This window comes from Oenanthe melanoleuca, chromosome 24 (genome assembly GCF_029582105.1).
Source record: "Oenanthe melanoleuca isolate GR-GAL-2019-014 chromosome 24, OMel1.0, whole genome shotgun sequence".
NCBI lineage: Eukaryota > Metazoa > Chordata > Aves > Passeriformes > Muscicapidae > Oenanthe > Oenanthe melanoleuca.
In genome coordinates this window covers 5,958,651-5,976,804 of record NC_079357.1, presented here as the reverse complement: position 1 = coordinate 5,976,804, position 18,154 = coordinate 5,958,651, and the positions used below count along the sequence as shown (strand labels likewise).

The 18,154-nt window shown below is 50.2% G+C and overlaps 2 protein-coding genes across 3 annotated transcripts; one reads left to right on the top strand and one right to left on the bottom strand.

Annotated features, from left to right (window-relative positions):
* Positions 1-1,042: 1,042 nt before the first annotated feature.
* On the bottom strand, positions 1,043-7,343 carry LOC130262437 (ubiquitin carboxyl-terminal hydrolase 42-like). 2 transcript variants are annotated; one of them, XM_056509570.1, is made up of 12 exons: positions 7,189-7,343; positions 6,880-7,117; positions 5,387-5,587; positions 4,571-4,681; positions 4,401-4,500; positions 4,201-4,268; positions 3,974-4,044; positions 3,424-3,506; positions 3,081-3,192; positions 2,709-2,849; positions 2,458-2,558; positions 1,043-1,582 (listed from the first exon to the last, which is right to left on the bottom strand). In XM_056509570.1, the coding sequence occupies exons 3-12, from the start codon at positions 5,571-5,573 to the stop codon at positions 1,066-1,068; spliced, it is 1,491 nt and encodes a 496-aa protein (XP_056365545.1). In that variant the 5' UTR covers positions 5,574-5,587; positions 6,880-7,117; positions 7,189-7,343; the 3' UTR covers positions 1,043-1,065. The 2 variants fall into 2 exon arrangements, with proteins under 2 accessions (XP_056365545.1, XP_056365546.1); XM_056509571.1 differs by having other exon boundaries at positions 6,880-7,102; positions 7,189-7,323.
* A 5,437-nt stretch (positions 7,344-12,780) lies between these two features.
* LOC130262520 (basic proline-rich protein-like) lies at positions 12,781-17,049 on the top strand. Its single transcript, XM_056509723.1, has 5 exons — positions 12,781-12,916; positions 13,960-14,005; positions 14,545-14,587; positions 15,880-16,227; positions 16,729-17,049. Exons 1-5 carry the CDS (start codon positions 12,862-12,864, stop codon positions 17,026-17,028), a joined length of 792 nt encoding a protein of 263 aa, XP_056365698.1. The 5' UTR covers positions 12,781-12,861; the 3' UTR covers positions 17,029-17,049.
* The last annotated feature ends 1,105 nt before the right edge of the window (positions 17,050-18,154 follow it).

Genomic DNA, 18,154 nt, shown 5'->3' with positions numbered 1-18,154 from the left:
AGTCGGGGTTCCCTGGGGGTCCTGACAGAACGTGATGCTGCACAGTCCCGGGAGGAGGAGAAAGTCTCATCGCTGACTGTGCAGAAGAAAAGTGAATTCCAGCACTGCCTCTTTCTTCCAGAACCTTTTCTGTGCTGAAGGTTTCCAGCTGCTGAATGCTCTTAGGTTTGGAACTGGACCCTGAGAAAGTGCCTGAGGGTCCCTTGAGCCGAGCACACAGAGCTGTGTGTGCTGCACTTCAGGAGCTCCAAGGGCAAGGTGAAGGCCAGCAATTACTTTTTGTTCTAGGACCTCTGGTGTGGGAGCACTTGCTGGACATAATTAAGTTTTGAAGCTGAGCTCTGTGAGAGTGGAAGAATGTGATGGGACCTGCAGCTGAGCAGCAAAGTGCCAAACTCCAGAAGGTTGCTTTTCCCAGGATTCAAGCTAAATGTCCAGACAACAACTGCTTGTTGAGCTGGAACCTTTCGTGACCAATATTCACAATTGATACAGTTAGTTCAGTTTCAGCAGCTCTGCAAGATGGAAAGAATGTGATAGGACATTGAGTTGGAAAGGGAAGCTCACAGCCTTGGTTTGCATGGTGCTGTTGCTATCCTTCAAAGTCAATATGAAACCCACAGTTGTTTTTTCCTCTTTTGTTTCCAGATTAAAATTATGGAGCTGGATTCAGTGAGAGCACAAATGCAAAGCTGCAGGCCTAAGCACCACCAGTCTGGTGTTATTTCTTGCTGAGGTGTAATCTGCCCCACTTCCAGACCATTGGGGAATGTTAAACAGGATAGATTCCAGTGCTTGTTCCTGCCTCAGCACTAAACTTGGTGCTGCTGAGCACCAGCTGTGCAGCCCATTTCAGTCCTGGCCACTGCTGGCTCATGCAGCCCCTGTTCCTTTGAGTGAATTGAACTTCATATTTAAAAAATAAAATTTCCAGGTGGGCACATGCAAGCCCACAGCTTTCAGAATCCCATCACACCAACACCCCTCACTGCCTCACCAACTGCCCCAAAACCCAAAGAGAAGGAAACACCCTGCAAAATATCCATGGGAGGCCAAGAAGGGGTTTTAATTATAGGTTTGGCTCTTCTGCTTGTAGGCTCCAAATGAGAGTTTCCTCCTCTTGCTTTGTGCCTGGTGGTGGCTCCTGATCTTCTCGAGCTGTCTGCAGAGGCTGCAGCCCAGCTGGGAGGGTTTGCCCTGCAGCCCCTCTCCCGGCAGGGGCTGTTCCCAAGCAGCCCTGTGTGCTGCAGCGTGCTGGAAGCTCCTGCTGGAGGGCCCTGGGGCTGTGGCATCCCTGTGGGTGTTGTCATGCTCCGGAGGACTGGCTCTCTTCCTCCTCCTCCCTGCTGAGCTGCTGTAGTTGGAGTTGATGAAATATCTGTGGCGTTCGTTGCCCCACTGTGGGGACCTGCTCCTCTCCCTGTCCCTCTCCCTGGCACTGCTCTTCCTGCTCTTTGGCACCCTGATCCTGCCAGGCAGAGTCTGTGGTCGTGCAGAGCCTGCCTGGCTGCTGGACTCCCCCTGATCGAGGAAGGGAGGGAGTGTTGGAGAAGCCATTTCTTTGCTTTGTGAATTGAAGCACCTGGAGGAAAAAGAGGAATCTCTGTTTAGGGCATTTCTTGCAGACTTATCTGGGATTCAGTCTTCTTTCTTCTGGTTTCTATGACAGAGAACCAAGGTCATCAATGGAAATTCAGACACCTGGGGTCTTCTTAGCATGTCTGTACCTGTCATAGGAAATTCTCATCTTTACAGCCCCTACAGCCTCCATTTCACAGAATGACAGAATGACAGAAACACAGAAACACAGAAACACAGAATGACAGAATCACAAAAACACAGAATCACAGAATGACAGAAACACAGAAACACAGAATCACAGAATGACAGAAACACAGAATCACAGAATCACAGAATGACAGGATGGGCTGGGTTGGAAAGCACCTTGAAGCTCATCTCATTCCATCCCCTGCCATGTGCAGGGACACCTCCCACTGTCCCAGGTGGCTCCAAGCCGTGTCCAACCTGGCATTGGACTCTTCCAGGGATGGGGCAGCCACAGCTGCTCTGGGCACCCTGTGCCAGGGTCTCACTGCCCTCAGGGAAGAATTTCTTCCTTGTGTCTAATGTAAATCTTCCCTCTTTCACTTTGAAATTGTTACCCCTTGTCCTGTCACTACACTCCCCGATAAAGAACCCCTCCCCATCTTTCCTGGAGCCCCTCAATGTTCTTTTCTCTGCACCAGCCAGCTGCAAAGAGCAGACAAGGAGCAGCTTACACAGGACAGCAGCCCAAAGCCCAGCAGGGGCAGAGAACTGGTGTGGGATAGCTCAGACCTGACAGCACTGAAGGATGCAGGGAGGAATTGTCTCCTGTGGCAAACACTCAGGAGGATGAGAGAACAAACAGCACAGCCAGGGGAAGGAGCAATTCTGAACAAGTCACCCTGGTGTTACCTGGCATAGAACAGCAAATAGGCTTGCTGCCCCAGGACTGTGTGGAGGTCACAGCTCTCCACAGACATATCATTCATCTTGTACCACTGCCCATCGCTGGCCTGCAAAGGAAGGCACAGTTCTGCAGGGGCAGGGCAGTGCTCCTGCACAGGGACTGCCAGCACACCAAACCCAGCACAAAGCCTGGGCTGCCAGGGGCACTGCCAGCACAGTGTGGCTCCCCAGCACACAGGAGGGAAGCCACCCTGCACCTTGATGTAGCAGAAGAAGTGTCCTCCAAGGCAGGTGTGGCCGCTGTGCACCACCACAGCGTACAGGGAGTAGAGGAGGGGCTCTCTGTCGGGGTCAGACGTGTAGGGACGGAGATCCAAGCACTCTGGGTACTCCACAACCTATGGAGAAAGCAGGATGGCTCAGAAATGAGCCTGAGCTACCTGAAATAACCTTCAATGTCATGGCTTGGGTGAGGGGGAACTGTTCTCTGCCAGGGCAGAGCCCAGGCTGCTCTTCTCATGGGAAGTCCCTGGGAAGGAACATGAAAAGCCCAGCACGAGCAGATGGTGGCAGGGCCTTGGGGAATCTCCTGCTCCAAAGAGGAAGCTGCTCTCTGGCTGCATGCACACCTGGCTGAGCTTCCTGCTGGTGCCATCGTCAGCCCTGCCCAGGCACACCGTGAAGATCCTGGGTGCACGGTGCACTGTGACCACCTTGGAGACAGCAACCTTCTTCTTGCACCTTCAACCAAGCACAGACAGCTGGCATGAAGCTGACCTCACCTCAAGAGTGCCAGACAGCCTTTCCTTTCTCACACCCTGCTCTAACTTTAAGGCTATTCCAGGCTGTGAGGCCATAATTTTAAAAAGCTGCATCCCATTATTGTGCACTAAACCTGAGGAATAGATGCTGCTTGATTTCACCCAGATCCTGCAGAATCTGCTGCTAATATATTGTAAGTAATGATCTTACTTCCTACATTTGAAGCATTTTCTCCCTTCTGTCTGCTTGGGTGCCACAAAGTGCTCCAGAGCTGTGGTGAGGGACAAAGCTCCCTGGAGGAGTGAGAAAGGAGCTGCTGAGCTCTGGGAAATGCTCTCACCTAAACATTCCCCAGCAGCTGAGGAGACCCCACAGGCAGTGTTTGTAAGGAGACAGAAATAGGTGTGATGCTGAACATTTCCTGTGTTCCAGGGGATCCTGGGGCCATGCAGGGCTCCCTCTCAGTGCCACTGCAGGGCCATCAGCAGTAAAACTGATCCAACCCATCAGCCTGGGGGCCAGAAGGGATTTGAGGGACAGGGAAGAGGGAGGAGAACACATCAAAGGTGCAGAGGGGATAATGCTACTTAAACCAGCACCACAGAGAGACCACAGCCTCTGCAGGACACTGTCCATTCCACTTCCCACTCACCACCCAGATCCCTTGTGCTTGCAGAAGAGGTTTTGGAGACAAATGCTTTGGTTCTGGGAAGCTACAAGGGCCTTGGGAGCTCTTGAGGAACAATTGCAAACCTCTCACCTTGATTTTCAGAAGGACATCCCGGAAGGCCCTGAAGAAATCAGAAACTGTTTTGCAGCCCAGGCATGTGACTGGAAGGGAAATCAAAATTCTGAGGGGAGTTAATTGATGGTGTCAGTTTATGCTCGTGGCTTCTCCCAGGCCAGTCATCACAGGCCCAGCTGCATGTGACAGGCACATTAAGGGCACAGAAAATGCCAAGAAGGGCAGTAGCTGTGGGAGCATACCTCTGGATCTCAGAAAGCCCCCAAATATTTGATGGATGATTGTAGTTTCTCGGGAAGAGGAGTCCGAGCTGGAAATAAATGGCAAAGCACAGAGTTACCTCCTGCAAGAGTTTAGATGGAAAGCCCTGGGTGTAGGTTTTCCTTGAGAGGGGCACTCCAAAGAGTCCAACAGATTGGAAAGGGAATTTTCTTGTGCTTACTCTCTGCTTCCACTCAGACAAGCTCTCTGCATGGCATTGACAGTGCAGCGCAAGAACTCGTAGGCGTCTCCTGGGTAGTCAGGCTTAAACTCTCCTATGACTGAGAAAGGAGTTAGTAGCTCTCCCCTCAAAGGAGGAAGGAAACCCTTAGAAGCAGCTGGAATTCTTACATTTGAGGTCCCTGATGACAGCCCTGGGGCGGATGGCAGTGGCTGAGGAGAACAGGACCTTCCGAACGTGCACCTCCATGATGCACATCATGCAGAAACCCTGCCGGCGGCCTGAGGAGGGGAAAAGCTTCTCAGGTCACACAACCCCAGGAAGAAAACCTGATGGAGCTCTTGAAATGGTAAAGTCTCTCTATTCCTCTTCTCCTGAGGTGCCCATGTCCTGACAAGCCCAGGACATTTTAGTGCACAGAAAATGTTCTCCACAGGGAGGCTAAACTGGCACAAGGTTTCTGTGCAATAAACCAAGAGGGTTCGACTCCAAGAGACAGAAACCCAGGGCTAGGAAGAGGTGCCTGAATGCACCTTGATAGGACAAGTGGCTTTTAGTTTGAGAGTTTGAGGAACATAAGCTCCTGGGGCTAACAAAGAAGGGCAGCTGCTCTCCTAAACCCACCTGCAGGCTCTGGGGCTAACAAAGAAGGGCTGCTGTTCCCCTAAACCCACCTGCAGGCTCTGGGGCTAACAAAGAAGGGCAGCTGTTCCCCTAAACCCACCTGCAGGCTCTGGGGCTAACAAAGAAGAGCTGCTGTTCTCCTAAACCCACCTGCAGGCTCTGGGGCTAACAAAGAAGGGCTGCTGTTCTCCTAAACCCACCTGCAGGCTCTGGGGCTAACAAAGAAGGGCAGCTGTTCTCCTAAAGCCCCTGCAGGCTCTGGGGCTAACAAAGAAGAGCTGTTCCCCCAAAGCCCCTGCAGGCTCTGTAAATCCTTGGGACGTGCCCCAGAGATCAGAAGGAGATTTTCCAGCCCTACTCACAGAAGCGGCTGTGCTGCCTGGACAGCAGGTAGTTGGCCAGAGGAGCAGTGTAGGTCAGGCACTGCAGGATGACATTCAGGTAGCAGGTGCTGCCCAGGTTGTGCAGTCCTGCTCCAGGCCTGCGCCTCTGCCGCCAGTCCATGCAAATCTTATCTGGGCTATAAAGGCTCTTCCGTGGTGGAGTCATCCCCTCGCCAAGCACTGCAGCAAAAGTGAGCAGAGAGATGAGACAAGGGGGGATTCAGTGAGCTGGGGTCAGGGGACGATGGGGGGCAGTGGGGACAGGTGCACTTCTCCCTGGGCAGTGGCCAGGCAGGCACAGAGCTGGTGGTGGATGGTGCTGATCCAGCTGGTCACCAGGGACTAGTGCTGGGCCCAGCCCCTGTTTGATATCTGTGCTGATGATTTGGATGAGTTGATCGAGTGCACCCTCAGTAGATTCACAGACCACACCAGCTGGGTGGAAGGCTCTGCAGAGGGCTCTGGGCAGTGCCAGGTCCTACACCTCAGTCACAATAACCCCAGGCAGTGCTCCAGGCTGGGGCAGAGGGGTTGGAACAAGGAGCTGGGGGTGCTGCTCAGCACTGGCTGAAATGAGCCAGCAGTGTGCCCAGGTGGTCCTGGCTGGTATCAGGAGCAGTGTGGCCAGCAGGACCAAGGAGGTGACTGTCCCTCTCTCCTTGGCACTGGGCAGGCCACACTCCAGGGCTGTGTCCAGTCTGGGGCTCCTCAGCTCAGGAAGGACACTGGGGCTGGAGCATGTCCAGAGAAGGGCAATAAGGCTGGGAAGGGTCTGGAGTGTAAATCCTGTGAGGAGCAGCTAAAGGATATTTTATCCTGAAGGAAAGGAGGCTCGGGGGTGACTTTAGCACTTTCACCTGAAAGGAGGTGGTGGCCAGGTGGGGGGTGGCCTCTTTCCCCAGGCACCAACCAATAGGACAGGGGGAAATGGAGTCTGGAGCTCTCCCAGGGGGGGTCCAGCTTGGACATCAGGAGGAATTTCTACACTGAAAGAGTGATTAGACATTGGAATGGGCTGCCCAGGGAGGTGCTGGAGTCACCATCCCTGAGGTATTTAGGAGAAGACTGGACATGGTGCTTAGTGCCATGGTCTGGTTGACATGGTGGTGTTTGCTCAGAGGTTGGACTTGATGACCTTAGAGGTCTTTTCCAACCTAAGTGACTCTGTGATTCTGTGATTAATGCTATTTAATTTAATTTAATTTAATTTGATGAATATTTAAATGCTGGGTTCACTCTATGACACCAAGGATTACAGCTCTAACCCCCAGCCCAGAAACATCAGGGGAAGCCTGACACCCCACTGACATCTCCTGAGAGGGAAACACTTCTGGAATACAGGCTGTTCCCCTGCTAAATCTGCCAGGATTCCAACAAATCCACCCTGATTTCTGAGCCTTCCCTTCCCTCTAGAGCCTTGGATTATCAGATCTTCACTTTTCCTGATTGCAACATGATGGAAACAGGCACACCTGGGTCTGGCTGCTCTCAGGGAATGTTCCAGAATTCACTCCAGGCTGTCAGCACATCAGCATTGAGGGATGGAGCAGTGGCCATGTCCGTGGTCCGTGGTCATTCACAAAGTCCAAGCCAGCTGGGGAAAATGTTACTCAAAGAAGTCCCTCCCTGTTGTGGCCATTGCTCCTCCCAGGTGCAGAGCAAAAGCCTTTGGATGGCAGAGGATATCAGGACCTCCTGCAGAAAGATCACCTGTTGGGAAAGGAGATCTTTGTAGCTCAATAAAACGATTTTTAACCCCCCAAAAGTTACCCAAAAAGCACCTCCAGCTGTCAGAAGGGTTGTGTTGGTGCTTGTGGCTGCTGCCAAGGACAGCCCTTGGGGAAGGGCAGGCATGCAAGCAGCAGGGGAAGAGCCAGGTTCTCCCAGGCAGTCCAAAGGAGCTTTTGCTGCCCACTGCTCAGGTGAGCTCACAATCACTGTCACAGGTTCCACATCTCTGTGACACAGGGCAGCACACATTGTGCTGGCTCCTGGAAGTCCCTGGAGCTGCCAGGTGGTCCTTGGGCCAGCAGAGCTCCTGCTGCTCCAGCAGCTGCAGCAGCCAGAGCCTGCCCAGGGCTGGGCTCGAGCTGGGCACAGCCTGCCTGGCCCCTTGGTTCTGCCCTGCTCTTCCCTTTGGGTTTCACGGCTCATTTTCCCTGTCCCCAGTGTCAGCCCCAGGCTGAGCTGAACTGGCACTTCAGGAGTCACTTCAGTGCTGGCACAGGGCAGATTTCAGCCCAGGCTCCCACCCAGGGGCTCCTCCACCCTGGAACTCCCAAAAGTGACCATGGATGGCTCTTCAGCACTGGGATCCTTTGGGATCCACCTCTCAGAGAGCACTTTGGGCTCCAAACCTTCCTTTTAGGGTGCAAGCTCCTCACTGAGATCTCAAACCCTCCTGTTCTTCACGTCTGAAGCTCCTTTGGAAGGTGCAAAAACTGATTTCTAGGGTGTGAAGTCCCATTTTGAAGGCCAAATGACTCATTTGTAAGATCCATAACCTTTTCTTAGGACTAATATTTCAATTTTTAAGACCCAAAAGCTCCTTGTTTGATTCCAAACCATCCATGTTTTTGCATACTTGTTTTTATAAGTGATGTTCTTTCTCAAAGTCTTGTGCATAGAGGCAGAGAAGAACCAAAATGAATTTTTCTGTGTCCAACCAAAGGCACCTGGGTCAGTCTGGCTGCTCAGGAAATGCCTGCTACCCCTGTGCTCAGTTCTAGTTCCTCTCTGCCCCAATAAATAAATCTAAGAGGATTTTGGGCACTGCAATGGAAGCTTCAAGCAGTAAAAGATTCCTTTGGGCCCTCCAGAGGAGGACTTGGGTCTTAAACCAAGCATTGACCAAGCATGAAACCATTCTAAAAATGGACCTTTGGAAGGGAAAAGGAGGGTTTGAACCCTGAAGTTAAGTTTTGAACCCTCAAAAGATGGTTTGGTAACAAAAACAGATCTTTAGAGGCTTAAAAGAAGGTGTTGAGCCTGCCAAATTGCAGATTGAATCATAAAGAGGAGGCTTTGGTCCCTCATAGATAAAAATAGAGTTTGGGCTCAAACCTGAGGCTTTGGACTCTACAAATGAAACTTTGGACCTTCCAAATAGGACTTGGGGTTTCAAAATTGCACTCTGGGCGCTTCTGATGAGCCTTGGGACCTCAAGAGCAGGGCTTGCAGCTTAGAAATGAGGCTGTGTGACCAACCAAGGACCACAGAAATTGCACTGTGGACCCCTAAAAAGGTGAGATACTACAAATGACCCTTTGGATAGTGGAAAAAAAAGTGAAACTACTGGTCCCAAGAAACAAAGCTGTGCCCAGCACAGGTGAAGGCCTGGGGTAGTTGTATTGATGATTGTAACAGGTTTTCCATGCAAATCCTTCTTTTCTCATAACTTTTACTATTAATATTGTTGTTTTTACTATTAGCTTTCTTATCTCATTGCTGTTTGCAGTAAAATATTCTTTTCTCAAGCCACGGTCTTTGCCTTTTGTGCCTCCAGCTGGAGGCAGAGGAGGGGAAGCAGCTCGTGGTTTTAGCAGAAATACTGAATTGGAGGATTCTAACCCGTGCCCCAGCTGTGCTGCAGAATAAAACCTGCAGCTCTGTGTCTCCAGGGTCCCAGCTGGGAGGTGGGAATGTCAGCTTGCCCAAAAACTGGTGGGGCTGCCCTGCTTCCAGTGTAGGACATGATGCCAGGTTGGGTTTTGCTTTGTTTTCTGTGTTCTCTGTATTCTTCACACACATCTGGAGCTCTGTCACCTTTTGTATGAGTGGCTGGTTTCCCCAGTGCTCTCCATGGCCCTGCCCTGGGCAGAAAGACAAAGCCAATGGCAGAGCTGCCAGCCCCAGGGGTGCAAGGTTCCTGTGCTGTCCTGGCTCTTCCAGGCTGAGAACAGCTCCTGGAGATTTCATGGACAGAGCACAGCCAGTGCTGAGGGGACTGCAGGGAAAGAGCCTGACCTGGGATTGATCACCACTTGTCCTCCTGATTGCTGCTTCTTATCAATTCTGCCAGTTTCCTGAAGCCTTTAAACATGTCCTCACCCCTCTGGGGCTGGGCTTTTGTGGACATCTTTCCATAACTGCTCCTGAAGGCTTTCAATAAAGATCCACTTTTATATCACATCCTTACTGAAATTATCTGGAGTTGCATTTCCAGGTTAAAAAAACAGACAGCACCACCCCCACCATCAGAGAGGAGGCAGGATGAGCCTCTCACCTCCCCACAGCACACTGGGACCTGACTGAGATGAAATAATGGAAGATGTTGGGTCTCTATCTCAGCTGCTGCTGAGGCAGGGCTGTCCAGGGACCAGGACCATGAGCCTGGGCTCTGCTGCTGGCACAGGCAGAGCTGTCTGTGAGCTCAGCCCCTGATCCCAAACCACACCAGGCTCAGCTGTCCCCCAGAGCCAGTGGCTGCTCTTCCCTCTCCATAAATAACTTCTGTCCCTGGAGGAGCCTGTGACACTTGGTTCACAAGGAAATGCATCACCTCAGTTCTCAATTCTGTAACATGTGAGGCATGTTGACTGAAAAGAAATGCTTCAGAAAGAGTCAGTGAAATCAGCAGCACAGAATTTGTGCTGGGTTTCTTGATTTCTCAGTAGTGCTGGGTGTGATCTCTGTGATAATTGATAAAAGATTTGTGTTAATCACAGAAGTATTGGGGTTTGTATAAACCAGAATGCTCAAGTCTGAAATGAAGCATGACTCTAGAGAAAAGAAAATATGATTAAATCAACCAGTTTCATTTGTAACATCTCTGAGAGCAGAGGATGAAAGGCTGAGTGCCAGCTGCCCATGGCTGGTGAGGACAAGGAGGGGGTGATCCCTCCAGGAGCAGATGCAGTGCCATTGGGATGGGCTGATGAGCAAAAGGGCCTTTAATTGTTCATTTTCCTTCTTAGCCTTTCTCCTACCTGTCCCCATCCCACTTCCCTGAGGCACCCACAGAGAGGAGGGCACTTTTCAAGGATGAGTTCTGCCTTTATTTCACTCCAAAGTTTACAGCCATAGGTTTCCATTAAAAATCCCCATTTCCACCCCCACCATCCCAAGGGTTTAGCAGAGCCCAGCAGTGCTGGAGGGAAACAAGGAGGCAGAAGAGGGGTTTTCCCCATTCCTTTTTTACTTTATCCTTTTTTTTGGTTATTTGTCAACAACTTCTGCATGAGAAAGGTAAAACTGCACAAGTTTCTCTGCAGCTCTTCAATATCATTCCTGAAACAGCAAAATAAAACAGAAGCAGCAAGTAAAAAGAAATGTCATCAGTATAAACATCTACACTGATTCCTCTTTGCTTTTCTTCCCTTTCCATTTCCCCCCTTTCCTTTTCCCTCCTTCCCTTCCCCTCCCTTCCTCACCCCATTTCCCTTTTGCTCCACCCATTCTCTTTTCTCCCTCTTTTTTTTTCCCTTTCCTTTCCTTTCCTTTCCTTTCCTTTCCTTTCCTTTCCTTTCCTTTCCTTTCCTTTCCTTTCCTTTCCTTTCCTTTCCTTTCCTTTCCTTTCCTTTCCTTTCCTTTCCTTTCCTTTCCTTTCCTTTCCTTTCCTTTCCTTTCCTTTCCTTTCCTTTCCTTTCCTTTTCTTTTCCAAATAATCCAAAATATCCCCCTTGGACAGGGCTCCAGAGTGGAAATCATCTTAGGAAGGTGCTTTGGCCATGGGAGTCAGTTGGAAGGGATTAATTTGGCTTTTATTTCATTTTTTTTTTCAAGTTATTTTATACCCACAAGTGTCTCTCAGCTCCCAGGTTTTCAGCTTCATTACACTCCTCACAGAAAGTGTTTCAGACACATTAAGTCCTCTACAGAGGTCCAGGACAATCCAAATTTTTGTAAAAAATGCAATTCCATCCATCATAAAAAGCTCATTTTTTCATCACCTCATCTCACACCATGAAGTAAAAATATTTTCCCTCCACTTTGCACCTTAGAAAGAGTTTTAACTCTCCCAATAATTTAATCTTCAAACTCTTGGCACCCTGTAAAGTGTATTTTTAGGGGTAAAAATTAATTAAGAGCTACTAAATTGTGAATTCTGGAGGTGGAGGGAGGGTGGAAGTGAGGGAACTGAAATGGATCCAGAATGTTCTTTGGGTTGGAAAGGGGTGAGAAGGGGCAGCATTTCATCCTCCATGGGCTGTTATTGCTGCTTTTTGGATTTGTTCTGCCTCAACAAAAGGAAAATGTGGATGAAGCAGAATTCCTTTCAGGAATCATCCCTTGGATGAGAAATTGCTTCCTTAGAATGATTCCTGATGGAAATATTCTCACCCCCTCTGCGATCCCTGTGTTATTTTTAGGGCTTTAATTGGTCTTTTTGCCTTTAAGTAATTGGTCACTTTTACCTAAAACATTTAGGTAGTTGGATAGTTTTCTATCTTTGATATCATTGGTCCATTTTCTGAGGACCAATTATATCAAACCCAACTATCCTAACCCTATAAAAATCCCTTTAATTTATGCACTCAGGCTGCTGCTGACACAGCAATAAAGCTGCTGCAGAACCTCTACTTGCTCAGATCTCTTTTCTCTGCTGGCTCAGAAGCTGCTGGGAGCAAAGCAGATCCCACAGAGCTGATATTCCTTGGGGCTGAATCTGGAGCAGCCAGGAAAAGCTGTTCCATGCAGAACATGTGGTGGCAGCCTGGGGTAAAGCCCCAGCCCTGGCAGCTCCAGGAAAAGTCACCAAATCTCTCATTCTTCCACTTCTGCTCCACTCTGGAGCTGTTTTATTCTCCATCCTGTGGGGGTTGGGCTGTTGGATGGTAGCTGGATAGAATCAAGAGCTTCTCTATTTTCTGTTCTTCAGGTTTGCAGTTTATTATGAGGGTGTGGTGTAAGAAAGAGTGTAGAGCATGGAGAGTAAGAGATGAGAGCAAGGGGGTGAGAGAGAGCAAGAGGAGGGTTAGAGATCAGAGGTAAGAGGTAAGAGAGAGCAATTTCCCATTTGCAATACAATAAGTATTCTTCTATGATGAATATTCTAATTTCCAATAACCAATCTAATACAAAATACTAATTTCCTAATATTTGCATGCAACCTATAGGAACTACTAATGTTTTCTGGCTTTCTTATCTGTAACCCTTATCTTCAGACCTTTCCTGCCAGGCTTGGGACAGGATGTCTGTTGGTTCTTTGAAGGAAGAGGCCTCAAACCTTCACATGGCTGTTTTCATATCAAAATATGCCAAATATTTCAGAACACTTGCTGGGCACTCATGAGCTTTTCCCTTCCCTGCCCAACACCTCCCCCTGCCCACAGCTGGGCATGGCTGCTGCTCTCCCATGGCAATAGAACAGACCATGACAGGGTGGCCACAAGGGAATGTTGACCTCAGCCCTGCCTTTGGTTGCCACCAACAGAACTTGGCCCCCAGAGCTGCCAGAGCAGCCCTGTGACACAACCCTTGGAAATGGCCACGAGGGGATTTTGCCCTCAGCCATGGCCAGGTGCCGCCCCTACAGCTTCCTGTTCTCCCTGAACCCCCCAGAGCAAAGTAAGCACTTTTATCGAAGGAATTTATCTAATTTATTGATATTTGCAGCAAGAACTCTGACCCCCTGTAGGGGTTCATTTATTGGTTATTTTCAAGGTGATTTTAAAGGTTATTTTCAGGTTCTTGCGTTCGTTCCTGCACCTGGAATAATGAAAATAATATGGAATATTTGGGGTCTGATTTAAAGGTATTTCACCCTTGTGCTGCCCAATGTGATTGCTGAGCCCCCATGCAGCACCCCCAAGGTGAGGGGGTGATCACTGGCTTGAATTCACTCAACCCCTCTCACAGAGATCCAGGCACCCAATGCACACATCCCCCCACTGGGGAGTGACAAGGGGGAAATCTTCATAAATATCATTTTGGGGGATGATAGCAGAAGGTATTTTCATCTTTAAAGTTTATTGTTGTAATGGATGCTTGCTTCCTTGTTTTCCTTGATTTTTATTAGTAGTTTCATATTGCTCAGATCTGAGGAAAAGAGGGAAAAACCCCAAAAACACAGTTTCCAAGATGTGCTCATCAAAAGGGGTTTAGGAGGAGGGGGCCTGGTGATGATTCCAGGTTATCATCAGAAAATCCTCAAATCCTTCCAAATCCATTTTGCCACAGTGGAAATTTAGGGATAAAAGTGCACAAATGAGTGATGTTAAAGGTGAGTTCTTGCCAAGCTTTGCCAGCATCTGGCTCCAGGTGCTCCTCATGTTTAGGATCCCCAGGACCATCCCACACCAGGCACAGCCAGCAAGGCACCAGAACCCCTTGAAGAGCTGAAAATGAGCCAAAAACCTGCTGGTTTGGGTTTGAGAGCGAAATGTGAGCTCCTGCTGGGAGAACTCAGAGTGAAATCCAGTGGACACACGAGGAACCACCCTGGAAGTTCTCCAGGTTCCTGGCTGGGGGTTGATGCCTCATGGAGCCTCCACTTGAGGTGTCTGCTGGTCTGGTCACCATCATCATCATCCCCATCATCATCACCACCATCATCATCATCCCATCATCATCCCCCTGCTCTCCTGACACCTTCTCTCTGTTCTTTGCAGTTGACAGAGGAGCCAACAGCAGCTGGGGTGTGCCAGATGTACTTTAGTAAGTCCCACAAGTTTTGGGGTGGGAAAGGAGGTTCCACCACCCTCAATCTCCATCAGGGCTTCTCTGGTGCTGGGCTGGGTCTCCCACAGCCAAACCCCCCTGAAGTTTCCTCCAAAAGGGCTGAAAAGTCCTGAAATGGGAAAAAAAAAAAAATCCTTCAAAGGTCTGGAAACACCCCAACAGTACAGAGAATAATGGGGTGGGAATAAACCCCACCCTGCAGTTCTTTTACCCAGAGCTATGGCATTTAGGGCTCTGTTTGCTGCCCAAACAATATTTTGCCAAATGGTTCCTTTCTTCTGATCACGAAACTGTCAATAATTGTTGATTGTACCATTATGGGGGAAAGGAGAATAAAGGGTGTGAGTGATACAGGAGGCAAAATCTGGCTCTGAGAACCCACTTGATCATTTAAATTGGTCATAAAACATAATTCCTGGACCACAAATGTGTGTTGTAGCATCATTAGTTATAGCATTTATTAACATTAATTTGTTAATTAGGTGCCTCCTTAAACCTTTTTCTGGTTTTTTCAGCGATCCTCAAGACTTGAACAATTTTTTGCCTAGATCCAGAACGGTGAGTGACAGCTCAGCTCCCTCCCCAAACCCACACAACTTCCATAACACAGACCACAAAAACTGGATTTTTACATCAAACTTCCCCAGAGGTCATAATCTTTCTAGGTCTGAGTTCCTGGCCCTGCTCATGCAGGGATTTTGGGATGTTTTGAGTCAGAGCTGGGAACAGGCAGGGGAGAGCTTGGCACTTCTGGGCTGCCCCTCACTGCTGAACCCTCTTTTTACTCCTCCCTTCTTTTTAAATTCTGCACCAGATAAATCTTTGTCATTTCTGACTGACAGTGCTGCTCTCTCAGCACAGAGGATGCAGCTGATGCCTTGGGATTTTGGCTTTTCTATTTTTCATCTATTTGTAACCCTGCAGTTCTTCAATGTAGAACTCTAAACTCCACATCCAGTGGGAGCTGCTGCTCTCCCATTTTGGGCAGACACAACAATTCTAATCTAATCTAATCTAATCTAATCTAATCTAATCTAATCTAATCTAATCTAATCTAATCCTGGTAATCAAGGACACCTCACTGCCTCAGCCCCTGAGAGATGGAAACAAAAGTGAATTGGGGGAGCAAACTTGGGGTAAATGACTTCATTACCTGAAGCTGTAATTGGCAGATTAACCCCCAATATGCAAATGGACCAAACTTATCAAAGTGTGATAACCTGTGACCCATTGTCCATTCTGGGTGCAGCCCCTGGGGGGCTTTGTCTGCCCTAAATGTACCTGAATCATTCAATAAATAGAATTGCTTTTTATTATCTTGATTTTGTCTGGACTCTGATTTTAGACAGCCCAAAAAGGCATCACAGCAGTGACAGATATTACATAATATGTAAGATAATAGATATTGCAATATAATATTATATCTAATAATATTAGATATATCTAATATATCTATATTTAATATATATAATAAAATAGATAATATAATATGCAATATAATATAATAAATAATATGCAATATAATATAATAGATAATATAATATGCAATATAATATATAATGTAATATATAATATGATATGATATTATATAATATCATATGGTAGAATAGAATGGAATGGAATGGAATAGAAATAGAATAGAATAGAATAGAATAGAATAGAATAGAATAGAATAGAATAGAATAGAATAGAATAGAATAGAATAGAATAGAATAGAATAGAATAGAATAGAATAGAATAGAATAGAATAGAATAGAATAGAATAGAATAGAATAGAATAGAATAGAATAGAATAGAATAGAATGGAATGTACTTACAGCAGCTCGGTGTGTTTTCCATCCCTTCCCCAGGTGTGGCAGCCCCTGCTGAGCGCTGATCCCGCCCAGCCCGTGGTGGCCCAGCCCGCGGGTTGCCCGGGGCCACCTGGGGACCTGCTGCAGCAGTGCCTGCGAGCAGCGGGCATCACGGAGCAGCTGCTGGAGGCCGAGGCCAAGCGGGACCCGGGCAGCCCCCCGCCCCCCGAGGCTGCCCCCGCTGCCCCCCAGCCAGCCCCGGGCCAGCAGCCGCTGCTCGCCCAGCCCTTGGTGCAGCCCCTGGGACCCTTCCCCAGCCTCCCGCTGGTGGGGCCAGCCCAGCTCGGGGGACAGCAGGTGACAGCCACCGCCCTGCCGCTGCCGCAGCTCCTGGTCCTGCAGCAGGCGAGTGCCAGCCCCGGGCATCCCCAGCCCCCCGGAGCGCTGTGGATTTCTGCTTCTTAATTGGTTTTTATCTTTAGTTCTTTTAGTTCCCCTTTCTGTGTCTTTAAATGTTGATTCTGTGTCTTTTGGTTTTACTCCTTTCAGTTTAGTCGTGCTTCTTTAGTTCTTTCGTCGGGGAAGAGGAACGGGGACTAAGATCCCAAAACTTGAGTTTTATTTGGCTCAGTCTTCACTCCCCACTGTAGATTTGTGGGTTTGGGGCACACCCCCCATTTTTGGCGTTCAGACCCTGAGAGGGGCAGCTCTGCAGAACTTCTTCCAAATCCTGGAGTCTTTAAATTTGGAAAACCCTGGAAGATGCTCAAATCTGCCCTTTATTGTCCTTCCCCGCACCCTCTGGTGGGCACACGCGTTCACACCAACCCCAAGCAGTTTGTGGGTTAAAAAGCGCCGGATTCGGGGCGTGTTTTCACTTGTTGCGCTGTTTCTCGCCCTCTCCAGGTGCCGCAGAGGATCATCCTGCAGGTGAAGCAGCCGGGCCCCCCCACGCTGGCCCTGCTGCCCAGCCCAGCCCCCTGTGTCCTGGGGAGCGGCCAGGGCCCGGGGCCACCCGCCCACGAAGCCGGTGGCCACCCCCATCCCGTCACCCTGTCGCCCTGCGGGCAGCGCCCCCCAGCAGCAGCAGCGGCCCAGCCCTGCGGCATCCCCACGGCCAAGGCTGTGGGGATCGAGCTGTGGCACGGGGAAAGCTTCTGGGGCCCCAACTGGGGCAAACTGGACTCGTTCATTTCCTATTTCTAGTAAAAATCTCGGAGGAAAGCGAGCTGCGCTTCCCAGCTTTGGCCGCGCGGGGGCAGCCGCGAGCGTGGGAACTGCCCGGCGGCCGGGGGGACACGGGGGGACACGGGGGGGACACGGGGACACGGTGGGGACATGGGGACACGGGGGGACACGGGGGGACACGGGGGGGACATGGGGGGGGACATGGGGACACAGAGGGGGACACGGGGGGACACAGGGGGGACACGGGGGGACACAGGGACACGGCGGTGGACACAGGAGGGACACAGGGGGGACATGGGGACACACAGGGGGGACACATGAGGATACAGAGATACGGGGACACATGGGGGACACGGGACACAGAGACACGGGGGCACATGAGAGACACAGGGGGGACACGGGGGGACACAGGGGGGACATGGGGACACACAGGGGGGACACATGAGGATACAGAGATACGGGGACACATGGGGGACACGGTACACAGAGACACGGGGGCACATGAGAGACACAGGGGGGACACGGGGGGACACAGGGGGGACATGGGGGGACATGGGGACACAGAGGGGGACACGGGGACACGGTGGGGACACGAGGGGACACAGGGGGACACAGAGACACGAGGACACATGAGAGACACACGGGCGACACGGGGGACATGAGGACACAGGGACACGGGGACACATGGGGGACACAGGGACACGGGGGACACAGGCAGGACAGAGAGGGGACATGGAGGGGGGCACAGGGACACGCGAGGGACAAGAAGACATGGGGACAGAGAGGAGGACAGATGGGGGACACAGGGGGAACAGAGGGACACGGGGACAAAGGGGGGCACAGGGACACGGGGGGGACATGGTGGAGGACACAGGGACACGGGAGGAACACAGAGGGGACACAAGGTTGGGGGGACACAGGGATACACGGGGGCACAAGGACACAGTGGGGACACAGAGACACAGGAGGGGACTCGTGGGACACAGGGTTAGAGGGGGGGACACAGGGACACGGGGGGACACAGTGGAGCACACAGGGAGGGACACAAGGACACAGGGGAGACATACGAGGAGACACAAGGGGACACCTTCTGGGTGGCCCCAAGGACACTCAGCCTGCCCGTGCTCCCACCTCGCTGTCCAGG

Coding starts and splice junctions, on each gene's coding strand:
- LOC130262437 (XM_056509570.1), bottom strand. CDS start 5,573: ATGACTCCACCACGGAAGAGCCTTTATAGCCCAGATAAGATTTGCATG. Junction 3,193..3,423: donor AAATGCTTCAAATGTAGGAA/GTAAGATCATTA, acceptor GCTTGGTTGAAG/GTGCAAGAAGAAGGTTGCTG. Junction 1,583..2,457: donor TATTTGCTGTTCTATGCCAG/GTAACACCAGGG, acceptor TTTTTCCTCCAG/GTGCTTCAATTCACAAAGCA.
- LOC130262520 (XM_056509723.1), top strand. CDS start 12,862: ATGGCCAGGTGCCGCCCCTACAGCTTCCTGTTCTCCCTGAACCCCCCA. Junction 12,917..13,959: donor CCTGAACCCCCCAGAGCAAA/GTAAGCACTTTT, acceptor TGTTCTTTGCAG/TTGACAGAGGAGCCAACAGC. Junction 14,006..14,544: donor GGTGTGCCAGATGTACTTTA/GTAAGTCCCACA, acceptor TGGTTTTTTCAG/CGATCCTCAAGACTTGAACA.